The sequence below is a fragment of the Jaculus jaculus genome, chromosome 6 (genome assembly GCF_020740685.1).
Source record: "Jaculus jaculus isolate mJacJac1 chromosome 6, mJacJac1.mat.Y.cur, whole genome shotgun sequence".
NCBI classification, from domain to species: Eukaryota; Metazoa; Chordata; class Mammalia; order Rodentia; family Dipodidae; genus Jaculus; species Jaculus jaculus.
In genome coordinates, this window is record NC_059107.1 from 137049968 (window position 1) to 137063573 (window position 13606).

Below are 13606 nucleotides of genomic sequence, written 5' to 3' on the forward strand. Positions count from 1 at the left end.
TATGCCACGGCCTCCAGCCACTGTGAATGAACTCCGGCTGCTCGTTCCTTCTTGTGAGCATGTGCAACATTGTGCACTTGCATCAGTGCATCTGGCTACATGGGAGCTGGAGATTTGAACATGAGATCTTAGGCTTTGCAGGCATGCGCCTTAACCGCAAAGCCATCTCTCCAGCTCTGTTTTTCTTTTTCTAAACTTAGCTCTTAAAAATTTACTTCCCAGGAGCCCCTGTGTACCAGTCACTAGGAAAGCTACGACAAGAGAGGCAGTCCCGTCACCCCGGGCCTCGAGGCTCACTGTGGCACATCCCGCAGGCTCTGCCCTGGGTGAATCCACGCCGCCATAGGTTAAGGTTCATGCACGTCAGCTTGGCTCCTGTTTCTGTCAGTGGAATGTGCAGCTTGTCATTGATTAGGAAGTGGTCTGGTTCATGCGGGTTCTGAGACTCCTTCATCTTCCTCGTTCTGAATGTAAGAGATAATGGGAGTCAGTTTGTGCTTAGGTGTTTGTTTTGCTGGGTTTTTTTTGTTGTTGTTGTTGTTTGTTTTTTTTTTGGTTTTGGCAATATTCTCACTGCAGTTGCAATCTGTTAAAGCCTCTGATTCTCTCCTGGATGGGCTGTTAGGTTCAAAACATTCTGTATGAGTGTTGATTTTTGTTTAAAACTTGGTGGTTGGCTATCACATTGATCCCCAAACAAGTAAATCTTGCTATTATCAGTCCATCAGTCTTGAAATGATTTTGGTAATTGATTCTGTCAGTCACCATATCACTGTCCCTCTCATCGCTGAGAAGGTAGCAGATCTACGAGCCTGCTGGTCAATATGATGGAGCACACCTGTAATCCCAGCACTCTGTGGGCTGAGGTGGAAGGATCTCCAGTTGGCGGTCAGTCTGGGTTATATGAGTAACACCCTGTTGCCAAACAAAAAAATAATCATAGAAGGAAAGAGAAAGGCTGGAAGATGCCAAAGGTTTTGTGTTTTAGGATTGGTGTGTTGTAGTGTCCTAGCATTGACGGAATTTGGCAAATTTACATGGCCTTCTTACCCGTTTCCTTTTGGTTTTATTGCCAATTCACTCAATCCAGCCGAACTCTATTGAAAAAATGCATGAAGTTAACTGCATTGTAGGCATAACTTATGGTCTTGCCCTTATTTTAGGTAGGTTTAGAACTAATAGGGAAAATAAAAATCTATTGGAGTTATTTTATAATATATAAGTTGTAACGGCAGCTTCTTAAACTCTCTTTAATCTTTATTGCCCAAGAATATGCAGCAAAGATCATATCAAGGGATGACAGAGTCAACTTGTTTTCTTTGGTATCAGCTTAAATATTTAGAAATTTGATCTTGAAGATTAAAATAAAGTTAGAATTATTTTTAAACAATTTTTTTAAAAAAATTGGAAAGCGGGGCTGGAGAGATGGCTTAGTGGTTAAGTGCTCGCCTGTGAAGCCTAAGGACCCCGGTTCAAGGCTCAGTTCCCCAGGTCCCACGTTAGCCAGATGCACAAGGGGGCGCACGCGTCTGGAGTTCGTTTGCAATGGCTGGAAGCCCTGGCGCGCCATTCTCTCTCTCTCCCTCTATCTGTCTTTCTCTCTGTGTCTGTCACTCTCAAATAAATAAATAAATAATGAACAAAAAATATATAAAAAAAGAAAAAATTGGAAAGCGATCATCGGTGAGGAATATTGTAATTAAGAAGTATATTTTTCCTATTTAGAAAAAGAGGAAAACTCAAAACCTTATATCCCCATGATATAATTTCCACATAAAGAAATCCTTAGAATCTTTGGCAAATAGCCTGGGGAGAAGCAGTGTGGTCATTAATATTGAGAATTTTTAATAGCTATTTCTGCATTCTGATAAAAGTGACAAGGCACTTAGGAATTTTGTCTCTCAACAACTATACTGTCATAAATTTCAAAAGATAGTTTTACACTTGATCTTAGCCAAAAGGCTGAGAAGTGATCAAAAAAATAGTTTTAGGGCTGGAGGGATGGCTTAGCAGTTAAAGCATTTTTCTGCAAAGCCAAAGGACCTTGGTTCGATTCCCCAGGACCCACATTAGTCAGATGCACAAGGGGATGCATGCATCTGGAGTTCATTTGCAGTAGCTAGAGGCCCTGGTGCACCCATTCTCTCTCTGTCTATCTCTCTCTCTCCCCCTCTTTCTTTTTCAAACACATAAAAATAAAATATTTAAAAAAAATAGTTGTAAAGCACATGCTTCTATAAACCATGTAATTTTTGTCATTTGCAATTGAATTTGTGACTTAGAAATACTAGAAGTGGGGTCACATTGTAATGTTCATATGTTCTGGGCACTTTGGCCTTTATGTGCCCTTCCTATTTACAAATATAAAAATAAAAAATTACAAATATAAAAATACTGTTGGTATAAGGAGAAATGTAGCAATATTGCTTATTCAAACATTTTCTTTCACCTTGAGTTCATTTGTTCCTTATGACTAGGAAAGCTAAAGAGTCATAGTTTTTGAGGCCTCCCCAGAAGTATTGCGAGCCCTCAGCTCTGTCTCTACTGGGCTTAGTGGACAAGTTGGCGCTCATTAGAAGTTACTTTTTTGAAAACTCATTTTCAAGTTGTGCTTTTGCACTATAATATTCATGTTTATGAGAGGAAAAATCCAGCTTTCCTAAACTCAGTAAGCAACTGCTTATGTGCTGGGAATAGGCCGAACCAGTCAGATCTCTACCAGCAATTATTCTGAATGAGATTTGTTTTTTTCAGTTGGGAAACAGAAATACATGTGCATAACTGATTCAGCCCAACTACCTGGCATGCGCTCCTGTAGTTCTTATGTGCATATGTGTATGTAGAAGCTAGAGGATCACCTTGCACGTCATTCTTCAGGCTAGACTGGTTGGCCAGTGAGTCCCAGTGATTCACTAGTCTCTCTCTCCCCAGTACTGGGATTACAAACGCATGCCACAACTGACTTTTTTTGGGGGGGTGGGGGAAGGGTTCTGGTCCTCTTGCTTGCATGGCAAACACCTACGGACTAAACTGTCTCTCCAGCCCCGTGTATAGCTCATAAGCTGTCTAAGCACCACAATCAGTATTTATAATTTCAAGTAATATATAACGATCATCACATGTGACTTTCCCTATTTTTAATCCCTTTTTCTTTTCTGTAGTATAAAAATGTGTATTCTTTTCAACACTCAACCATCTGAAGGCTTCATGACAGGAGGTCAGCTGTTACTTCTCATTCACTGGGCTTCTCAGGTCTTTACTATAAAAATTTCGTATGCGCATATGAAGGAAACTAAACAAGATAGAGTAGTGAAAAAATAAACTCATAAAACTTCATTATCATTAAATGATATATCTGTATATGCATGAGAAGATGGATGGATGGATGGATGGAGTGATGGATGGAGGGATGGAGGAATGGATGGAGGGATGGAGGAATGGATGGAGGGATGGAGGAATGGATGGAGGGATGGAGGGATGGAAGGAGGAAAGGAGGGGTGGATGGAGGGAAGGAGGGAGGGAGGGAGGGATGGATGGAGGGAGAGTTCACAAAAGTACAGTCAGAAGCTGTAGTGGTGTATTTATGCAAAAGACTAGAAAACTAGGGTTGTCTGATACATGCTAGTTTTTTAAAAAATATTTTATTTATTTATTCGTTTATTTATTTATTTGAGAGAGAGAAAGACACAGGGGGAGAGAGAGAGAGAATGAGCACACCAGGGCCTTCAACCACTGCAAACAAACTCCAGATGCATGTGCCACCTTGTGCATCTGGCTAATGTGGGTCCTGGGGAATTGAACCCAGGTCCTTTGGCTTTGCAGGCAAATGCCCTAACCGCTAAGCCATCTCTCCAGCCTGGTACATGCTAATTTTTAAATATGAAAAACATTAAGTGAATTTTCTTGAAACCACTTGGAAACAATAAACTAAGTGATAAAGAATTTCTGAACATTTGAATAAACATTTTCTCTTAGCAACAAATGCTATTTTCCCTCATTTTTCTAAGATTAAAAAAAGAAGCAATGAAGAACTTGCTGGAGGGCTGAGTTGTATATTTTTAAAATATTTTATTTATCCATTTGAGAGAGAGAGAAAAAGAGGAAGATAAAGAGAGAGACAGAATGGGGTGCACCAGGGCATCCAGCCACTGCAAAGAAACTGCAGTCACATGTGCCACCTTGTGCATCTGGCTGACTTGGGTGCTGGGGAATCAAACCTGGGTTCTTAGTCTTTGTAGGCATGTGCCTTAACTGTAAGCCATCTCTTCAGCCCTGTTGTGGGTGTTTTGTTTAGTGCTGAGACTTGAACCTAGGAGCCCTGGACATACTAGGCAAGTGTTCCAGCGCTGAGCCACATCCTTGGCCTGGCTTTGTGGTTTTTTTTGTTTTGTTCTCAGTTGCTTCTGTGGGAGAGGTAATCAGTACTGTTTACTCATTTCTCTCCCCTTCTGGGACACAGGGGTTTATGCTTCCTTCCACCCTTCAAGTTAGGTATGACCTTTTGACTTGCTTTAGCCACAAAATGTGAGCAGAAATGTCCAATGTTAAGTGTCTAATCTCCAGTCAAGCACCCGCCTTTCTTTTGCCTCAGTGCACATGGGTGCTCATGTTCACGCGGTGGGTGGGGGGGACACACCATCCATGCAGCTGAGGGTGTGGAGCCCATGCATAGGTGGCCTTGCCCTGAAGCACTTGGTGGGCCTCAGTGGAAGGAGCTAGAGTGAGCAATGAGCTCTTGACTTGTTAAGTCACTGACATTTATAACTTGTTTTTGACCATAGATCACGTAGCCTGTCCTCACTGCCACCATGTGTGTCTGGATTAGACCGTCATGGTGATCTCCACGACCGATGGGCTCAAGGTCACTGTCTCCTTCCATCACTTCTAGCTGAGTTGTGTTGTTATTTCTCACAGTCAAGGTGTGTAACTTTGACATTTTATTCTGTCGTCTGACCTTGGTTCTGATCCGTTATGATAGTCACGTAGTCAAGGCACATAATGTTACCTTCTGTTCAGTTGTTGATAATTAGTTTATATGTAAATGAAGGCAAGGCCCAATTGTGACCTTTTTTCTCTGTGGCTTGCCTGTTACTGAGAAAAAGGAGATCAAAGAGCTTAGGAAATGTAGGGCTCAGGAGAGGTAGAGGAACTTTCCACCACAAGAGAAGGATATTTTTTTCCTTCCCATTATTTAGAATTACAAATACATGGTACTGTGACAAGCAGACTGACTTTTAGTGGAGTTGCTACTGATTTTTAATTCTCTCTATAATGCACTCCTCATTGCCCTCAGTGGAAGCCAATTATTTTCATCAGACTCCAGTGGTCCACCACCGTTGATTCCTTTCTGTATTCATTGCTCCAACTACATTGCCAAGACTTGTAACCAAGAGCTCATAGATGGCAGATTTCTAGGTTTTTTGTTTCTAGGTTTTTTATTTTCATGTTCAAGAATATCTCATAACACCTTACATATTTTAATGTTATCTTGGCTAAGAATAATATTTGTATACTATGCTCCCCCCTTAGAAAAAATGTTTCTTTATCTTGTGGTTTAAAGTATGACTTAAGATTTTGATTATTCCTTCCTTGAAGCCACTTGTGTTTTATGTTCAAAGATTTTGCGTGTGTGTGTGTGTGTGTGTGTGTGTGTGTGTGTGTGTAGGCACATGCATGACAAGGCACACATGTGAAGAGTCAGAGGATAACCTTGGGGTGTCAATCCTTGCTTCTGTGTTGTTTGAAGCAAGGTCTCGCGATTGTTTGCTGCTGAGAACACCAGATTAGCTGGCCATGAGCATCAGGATTCTCCTGAGTCTGCCTCCCCTCGCTGTAGGTGTGTTGGGGTTAAAGACACATGCACTGCTTTTGTCTAGCTTTATGTGGCTTCTGGGATTTGAACTCCAGTCATCAAGTGCATGCAGCAAGCATTTTTAACTACTGAGCAGTTTCTCCAGCCCCAATGACTTGCATTTTGGAACTGGAAATTTGATTATTTTTCATAGTAGGTTGTTCTGTATCCATGTTTTTCATTTAAAAAATATTTATTTATTTATTTGAGAAAGAGAGAGATTGGATGGGCAGGTCAGGGACTTTAACCAATGCAAATGGACTCCAGACACATGTGCCATCTTTTGCATCTAGCTTTACATGGGCATTGGGAACCCAACATGGGTCCTTTGGCAATCTCTCTGCCCCCATTTTTCCTTTAAAGAAAAAAAAAAGCTCCACGCTCTTTTGACTTAGAGGTTCTAATGATTTTTTTAATCTTAAGGGTATCTTCTTACATTAGATCTTGGAATACTTTGAGCTGGGTTTTCTCCTTCAGAGCTGCCCATTAGCCTTCTAGTGGATCTCATTTTTCTCCCTTCTGTATCTATCCCTTTTTTCCTGTGATGATAATGAGCAATTCAAGCTGTTGTCAGTTACTTTTTCATTGCTGTGACAAAATACCCAACCAGAAGCAGCTAAGGAAAGGAAAGGGTTTGTTTTTGGCTCACAGTTTTGAGGGGACGTACATCACGGCACGCACAGACCGTGTTGCCACTTCAGCGGGGAGAAATAGAGACAGCAAGTAGGGTAAGCCCGGCTGGGCAATGGCGCCTCAAGGCCTGCCCCAGAGGCACCCTTCCTCTAGCAAGGCTGCGCCTCCTGAAGATTCCACAACCTTCCCAAGGAGCCTCTCCCACTGGTGATTTAGTATTCAAGCATATGGGCCTACAGGGGATGTTTTACATTCAAGCCACCACACCAATCTTTCTGGAATATATATAATTTTGAATTTTGTCATTTTCATTTTCTCTCTTTCTCTCTCTCTTTCACACACACACACACACACACACACACACACACAGTTTTAGACAGCATCTCACTGTAGCCCAGGCTGGCTTTGAACTCACTATGTAGCTTGTTTTGCTCCAGTATCCTGAGTGCTGGGATGACAGATATGAGCCACACCCAGCTCCTTGGTCTTTCTAGTTTGTTTCTTAGATTTATCATTCATGATGTTCCTGTTTTGGTCATCAATTTATCACTTTAGGGGCAAGAATACAGTAAAACTAGAGAGAGAAAAATCAAATAACTAAGTGAGACAAAAAAAAAACCCAACTTGCCTATTAAAATGAGAGATCTGGGCTAGAGAGATGGCTTAGCGGTTAAGGCATTTGGCCTGTGAAGCCAAAGGTCCCAGGTTCAATTCCCCAGGACCTATGTAAGCTAGATGCACAAGATAGTGCATGTGTCTGGATTTCATGTACAGTGGCTGAAGGCCCTGGAGGGCCCATTATCTCTCTCTCTCTCTCTGCCTCTTTCTCTTCCTCCTTGTTGGGCCTTGAGAGGCCTGGATGTGAGGCCTAGTGGAGCTACCTGAGCCTACCTAAAGTTTAGCAGACTGCCTCTGCCCAGCTATGACTCAGCAGGGGGCCAAAATACCTCTGGCCTGCTACTTCTGCACAGGAAGTTAGAGGCCCCGCCCATGCATGCTTAGAACCAATCATCTCAAAGGTTGTGATATGCTATTGGCCCTTACATCTCACCCCATCCTAAAATCCCCTCCTTCCTTCTCAACATTATATAAACACCTGCCTCTAACAATAAAGTGAGTGCTTGCTTCCAGGAGACTCCATGCTTGGTGGTTTTGTTCCTGGCCTGTCCACCCTCCTCCTCCACCCCTTGGGAGGAACCAGCGGGCCTGGTCCTCCCCCAGCGCTACCTGCCAGGGGAGCTTGGCACCCCCTCTTTAGGATCTACGAAGAACTCAAAAACTTAATAAAAAGTCAAACAACCCACTCACAAAATGGGGCAAATAACTAGACAGACAGTTCACAGAGGAAGAAATACAAATGGCAAACACACTTAAGAAAATGCTCATCAGGGCTGGAGAGATGGCTTAGCGGTTAAGCGCTTGCCTGTGAAGCCTAAGGACCCCGGTTCGAGGCTCGGTTACCCAGGTCCCACGTTGGCCAGATGCACAAGGGGGCGCACACATCTGGAGTTCGTTTGCAGAGGCTGGAAGCCCTGGCGTGCCCATTCTCTCTCTCTCCCTCTATCTGTCTTTCTCTCCCTGTCTGTCACTCTCAAATCAATAAATAAAAAATGAACAAAAAAGAAAAAAAAAGAAAAAAGAAAATGCTCATCATCCCTAATCATCAGGGAAATGCAAATTAAAACAACTATGAGATTCTACCTTACTCCAGTAAGGATAGCAAATATTAAAAAATCAAATGAAAACAAATGCTGGTGAGGATGTGAAGAAATAGGAACTTCCATTCACTGTTGGCAGGAATGTAAGATGGTACAACCACTATGGAAAGCAATATAGAGACTCCTAAAAAAGTTGACTATAGATTTACCAACAAACCCAGTTATTCCCTTACTCGGCATTTACCCTAAAAGCTCCAAACCTCAGCTCAGAGATATCTGCTCAACCATGTTTATAGCTGCTCAATTCATAATAGCTAAGAGCTGGAATCAACCCAGATGTCCATCATTAGATGAATGGATAACCAAGATGTCTACACAATGGAATTCTACACAGCAGTCAGGAAAAATGATACAATGAAATTTGAAGAATAATGATTGAACCTAGAACAGATCATTCTCAGCGAACTCACCCAATCACGGAAAGATAATTGGAGCATGGTCTCACTCATCTGTGGCTCCTAACCTGAAGCTGCCAGAGATGCTGACGTACCTAATAAGCATCTCGAGGACCGGACAATAGGGAAGGCGAGGTGGGAGAGGACCCAAACAGCAATAGTATCATAAAATTCTATGTCCTAAAAGACTAAATGGTTGAACCTTCATCAGGTCCTTAGAGGGACACCTGAATCACAGGGCCCTGGAGAGGGTAAGATGAAGACTAGTCCTAATCCCTAATCTTCTCCTGTTTTTTTTTTTCCTCTCTCTCTCTCCTCTTCCTTCTCTTTTATCTCTTTTATAAAAATAAATAAATAAATCAAAAGCCAAAAACCATAAAGAAATAACAGAAAATAACAAAATTGCTTCTAAAAGATAGTGTCACATGTTACATTCTAAATGAAGCCTTGGATGTCACCTGGTTTCATCTTTCACAAGTGAGAAAACCGAGAGAGGTTAAATGACTTATCCCAAGCTACTTACTTACCTAGTGGCAGACCCAGGCCTGCTAATTGCTAGCGCAGAGGGTGTCCACCCTACCTCCTGCCTCTTAGTTCACTGAGAACTCAATTACCGCTAACAATTTTGTTGTTGACCCTCCCAGACTTGCCAGCCAAATCACACTAAGTAGGATTTATTTGTGTTTTGTAACATGGCCTACATGTCACTCCATGATCCTGGAAATCCATTTAGGAAGGCCAGATAGCTGAGGCCTCTGCCCCTCTGGGAGGACCGGTTGTTCCTTGTGATTATCCGTCAGAACAAGGGCTTCTAATTGCTTTATTTTTCAAGGTACTTTTCTTTCCTCTCCAGGCTGTCAGCCCCTCAGCCAACGCAATGTGTCCATAAAGTCACTGCACTGGGGGACCAGGGTTGACACATGAGTGAGTCATGGGAGGTGGCCATGATGCTGGCCGACCCAACCTGGAACACCGTCCACGCAGCTCATCCACCTCCTCCCTCCCCCGCCCCAATAAACTTCCACACTGTCCCTCCTCTTCTGAGCCCTGCAAGACAGCTGCTTTACAATGTGGCTCTCCTACATAGCAGTTTTTGCTCCATCCTCTTCAATCTGGTCATTCTTTTTTTTTTTAAACAACTTTCTTTTTTATTATTTATTTGAGAGCGACAGACACAGAGAGAAAGACAGATAGAGGGAGAGAGAGAATGGGTGCACCAGGGCTTCCAGCCTCTGTAAACGAACTCCAGACGCATGCGCCCCCTTGTGCATCTAGCTAACGTGGGACCTGGGGAACCGAGCCTCGAACCGGGGTCCTTAGGCTTCACAGGCAAGCGCTTAACCGCTGAGCCATCTCTCCAGCCCAATCTGGTCATTCTTGTACATATTAGAATATATTATCTGGTGATCATGGTAGTTTAGTCTCTTGCCTTCAGATGTTTGGATCTAGGTCTGGGGATATGACTTAGTAGCTAAAGGTGCTTTCTTGCAAAGCCTGCCGGGTCAGGTTCGATTCCCCAGCGGCACCCACATAAAGCTGGATGCAAAGTGGCCCATGCATCTGCAATCCCAGCGCTCCTACAGCAATGGGCAGTGGAGCCTGGAGGATCTGAAACTTGAGGGTCCGGCTAGGCTGACATTTGTTTTCAGCCTCACAGTCTGTGTGCAGCAGCAAGAGACCCTGTCTCCAAGAAGGTGGAGCTCAGATGCCTTGAAGTTGTCTTCCGACCTCCACACGTGAACCATGGCACATGCACCCCTCCACACATACACACACACACACACACACACACACACACGAAATAGATAGATAGGTAGATAGATTAATTAATTAATAAGAATTTAAAGTCTATACCACATTGCTGTTGCTTTCTTTTCAGCATTGGTCAGGACCTCCAATACCTGATTCTATAGTCATTCCTCTTTGTTTTGATAATGTTCTTAAAGGGAATACGCTTAACGATTCTCCCCCAAATCCAGTGCTTACTGAAAGTCTTCAAAAGCTTACCAAGTTAAAATTCTCTATATTGAGAATATTTTAAAAGTACTTTTAAAAACATTGGTGTCAGTCTTTATCAAGTAACTTTTTTTTTTTTTTTAAGTTTTTCCGAGGTAGAGTCTCACTCTGGCCCAGGCTGACCTGGAATTCACTAAGGAGTCTCAGGGTGGCCTCGAACTCACGGTGATCCTCCTACCTCTGCCTCCCGAGTGCTGGGATTAAAGGCCCGGCTCAAATAACTTTTTATATTTGGTAAGATAATGACTTTCAGCCAGGTGTGGTGGTGCACACCTTTAGCTTCTAGCAAAATGGAGGCTGTAAGGACCCTATCCTTTAGGTGGAAGGAGGTAAAGAGGACCCAGATTCTCCCCCTACAGGCTCAAAGGGTATATTACTGACTAAACTGTCCCAATATTGCAAACCTAGAGTAAATAAATAAATAGAAATAAAATTCAATTAGTTAACATTTTATTTCGGAATACTACAAAATCATAACGGAAATAAGCCTATAATATTTTTTCTTGTTATTCCTTATCCTATTTAGATTAAAAGATGTAGTAAAATCAACCAGGTAGGGCTGGAGAGATGGCTTAGCGGTTAAGGTGCTTGCCTACGAAGCCTAAGGACCCAGGTTTGATTCCCTAGCGAGATGCAGAAAGTGGCACATGCATCTGAAGCTCATTTGCAGTGGCTAGAGGCCCTGGCACACCCATTCTCTCTCTCTCTCTCTGTCTCAAATAAATAAATAATTATTATTTTGAAAAATCAATGACGTAGCTTGTTTTTATTTTGGAAACTGTGTCTCACTGTATAGCTCAGGCTGGCCTCAAACTTAAGTAGCCGTTTTGTTCTAATTGAGTCTTCATTATTTTTAAAATTGCCATATTGACAAACACTGGAAGAATCCTTGACTATTTTTGCAACACATCCCTAAGGGATTGGCAATTAACTATGCAGAGGCCAAAGGCATGGGCTGTGGAAACCGCCGGCTCCTCTAATAGGAACCTTTCACCTCCTTACTGAATCATACATTGAAGCGGGGCCGGTGAGCGCGCAGTGCCTTGGCTAGAATCCCTGTGACGCTGCTGCCGTGGGCCTAAGCTGCAACCGGGTGGGCTGCTTGGCTCCACTTCCTACAGCGCCCCCCCCCACCCCCTTTCTCCCAGCTCCTCTCTCGAGGTGGGTTTCGCTTTGGCCCCTCCTGGCTTGGGAAGGCCACTGCAGCCCATCCTGGGTTAGCAGCCCATGGCACTTCTCCGTGGCACTGCTGGGCACAGTTGCGACAGGCCGACCGGAATCTAGGAAGCGCGAGGTCAGTTGTGCCTGGCATCCAATCTGTTCTCAACCTCTGCTGGCAAGAGCCAGCCCCGCCCTCGTCTCTCCCCACCCACGGCCCTTCGTGCAGGGAGGAGCCTTCCCAGCTGGGATCCGTACACCCCAAGTCGCCTGAAGTCATCCTCAAGTTCCCCTAGGACTCCCGGCTGGCCTCTGGAAAAGGTGGGGCCAGCGAAAAAGCTCTTTACAAAGCAGCGTGCCCAAAGGCATCCTTAGCGGATGTCTCCATATATGAAAGCAAGGAAGTAAAGAAGGGTGCGCGTGTTTCCCTACTTCATTCCCCTGTTTTCAGAGTTCCTGCAAAGTTTGCATAGATGCTAGGTAATCTTAGCCCACCAGACTGGCAGCTCCCAGGAGGACCCCGAGTAGCAACCCTCCCCACCCCACTCTCGCTGGCATCTGGCCTGAAGTGTTTGCATGATTCATTCACCATCTGTTTCCCCCTCAGGTGACCGGATGGCTGGGATCCCTTCGCACGTGCTGCACAGCTCCCCATCAGACCAGCAGATTAACCAGCTGGCTCAGAAGCTGGGTGCCGAGTGGGAGCCCGTGGTGCTGTCTCTGGGCCTGTCGCAGACCGACATCTACCGCTGCAAGGCCAACCACCCGCACAACGTGCAGTCGCAGGTGGTGGAGGCCTTCGTCCGCTGGCGGCAGCGGTACGGGAAGCAGGCCACCTTCCTGAGCTTGCACAAAGGCCTTCAAGCAGTCGAGGCGGACCCCTCGGTGCTCCAACACATGCTGGAGTGATCCTACCCCCGTCACCTGCTGGGGCTCCTAAGTCTCGCAGGCTGAATCCTGACCTTCAGCATATATATATATATATATATATATATATATATATATATATATATATATATATATATATATATATATATATATATATACATACATACATACATACACACACACACACACACATATAATTTTCTTTTCAGTGATCCTTAGATAAAGGACATGTGTTGTTTTTTTTTCTACTTGAGATTACTCAGTAGATCTCTCACACTGGTTCAACAACAATTCATTGGTCTTAATTGCTTTAAGATTGCATTGTTGTAACTGAAGTTTTTAATTGGGCCGTTGCCTTTCAATAGGGTAAATCATAGAGGTTCAAAAAAAAAAAAAAATCACGTTACCACATTACATGCAGGTATCCTATATATAAAACATCCACTCTTAACGTTGCCTGGAAACTGAACTGTGGACTTCGATCTTCCCAACGAGGATAATAAAAAGTGAATTACTGTATATAATGCGCCTCTTTCATGAGAAAGTACTGTGTGGCTTTTATGCTCGTTCTTATACTGCATAGATTGAAGTTGTAAAATTGACGTCGTTATTTCTATGGAACAGAATTGACGGAACCAGTGAAATAGTTACTTTCCCCCGTCAAGATAAATAGCTCACGCTGGATGTCTGTACTAAGCACGAGACACAGAAGGTCCCGGCAAAAGCCAGTTCAAGCAGCATGTGTACCGGAGCCGCTCATCTTTAACCCATTGCTTAGGAAAATCCTGTGTGCTTATTTAAAGCATGAAATCTGGGACAAAGTTATTTCCACCGAAGCTGGAATGACTGAGGTGTTGTGTTTGTAAGGGCTGCAACGGGGTTGCCTGTCCTTCCATTCACAGCACATGGAGTTAAGCAGGCACGGTGGTGCACACTCATGATCCCGG

General features: G+C 43.7%; 1 protein-coding gene across 2 annotated transcripts in view; it reads left to right on the plus strand.

The window, feature by feature from the left end:
* Positions 1 to 13180, plus strand: part of Cradd (CASP2 and RIPK1 domain containing adaptor with death domain) — a 180191-nt gene extending 167011 nt beyond the window's left edge. Inside the window, exons 3-4 of one of the 2 annotated variants that reach the window (XM_045152684.1) lie at positions 12379 to 12754; positions 12835 to 13180. In XM_045152684.1, the coding sequence (XP_045008619.1) occupies positions 12379 to 12680 (302 nt within the window). In that variant the 3' untranslated portion in view covers positions 12681 to 12754; positions 12835 to 13180. Of the gene's footprint in view, positions 1 to 12378; positions 12755 to 12830 lie in introns of both variants that reach the window. The other variant, XM_004650179.2, reaches the window with a different exon arrangement.
* The last annotated feature ends 426 nt before the right edge of the window (positions 13181 to 13606 follow it).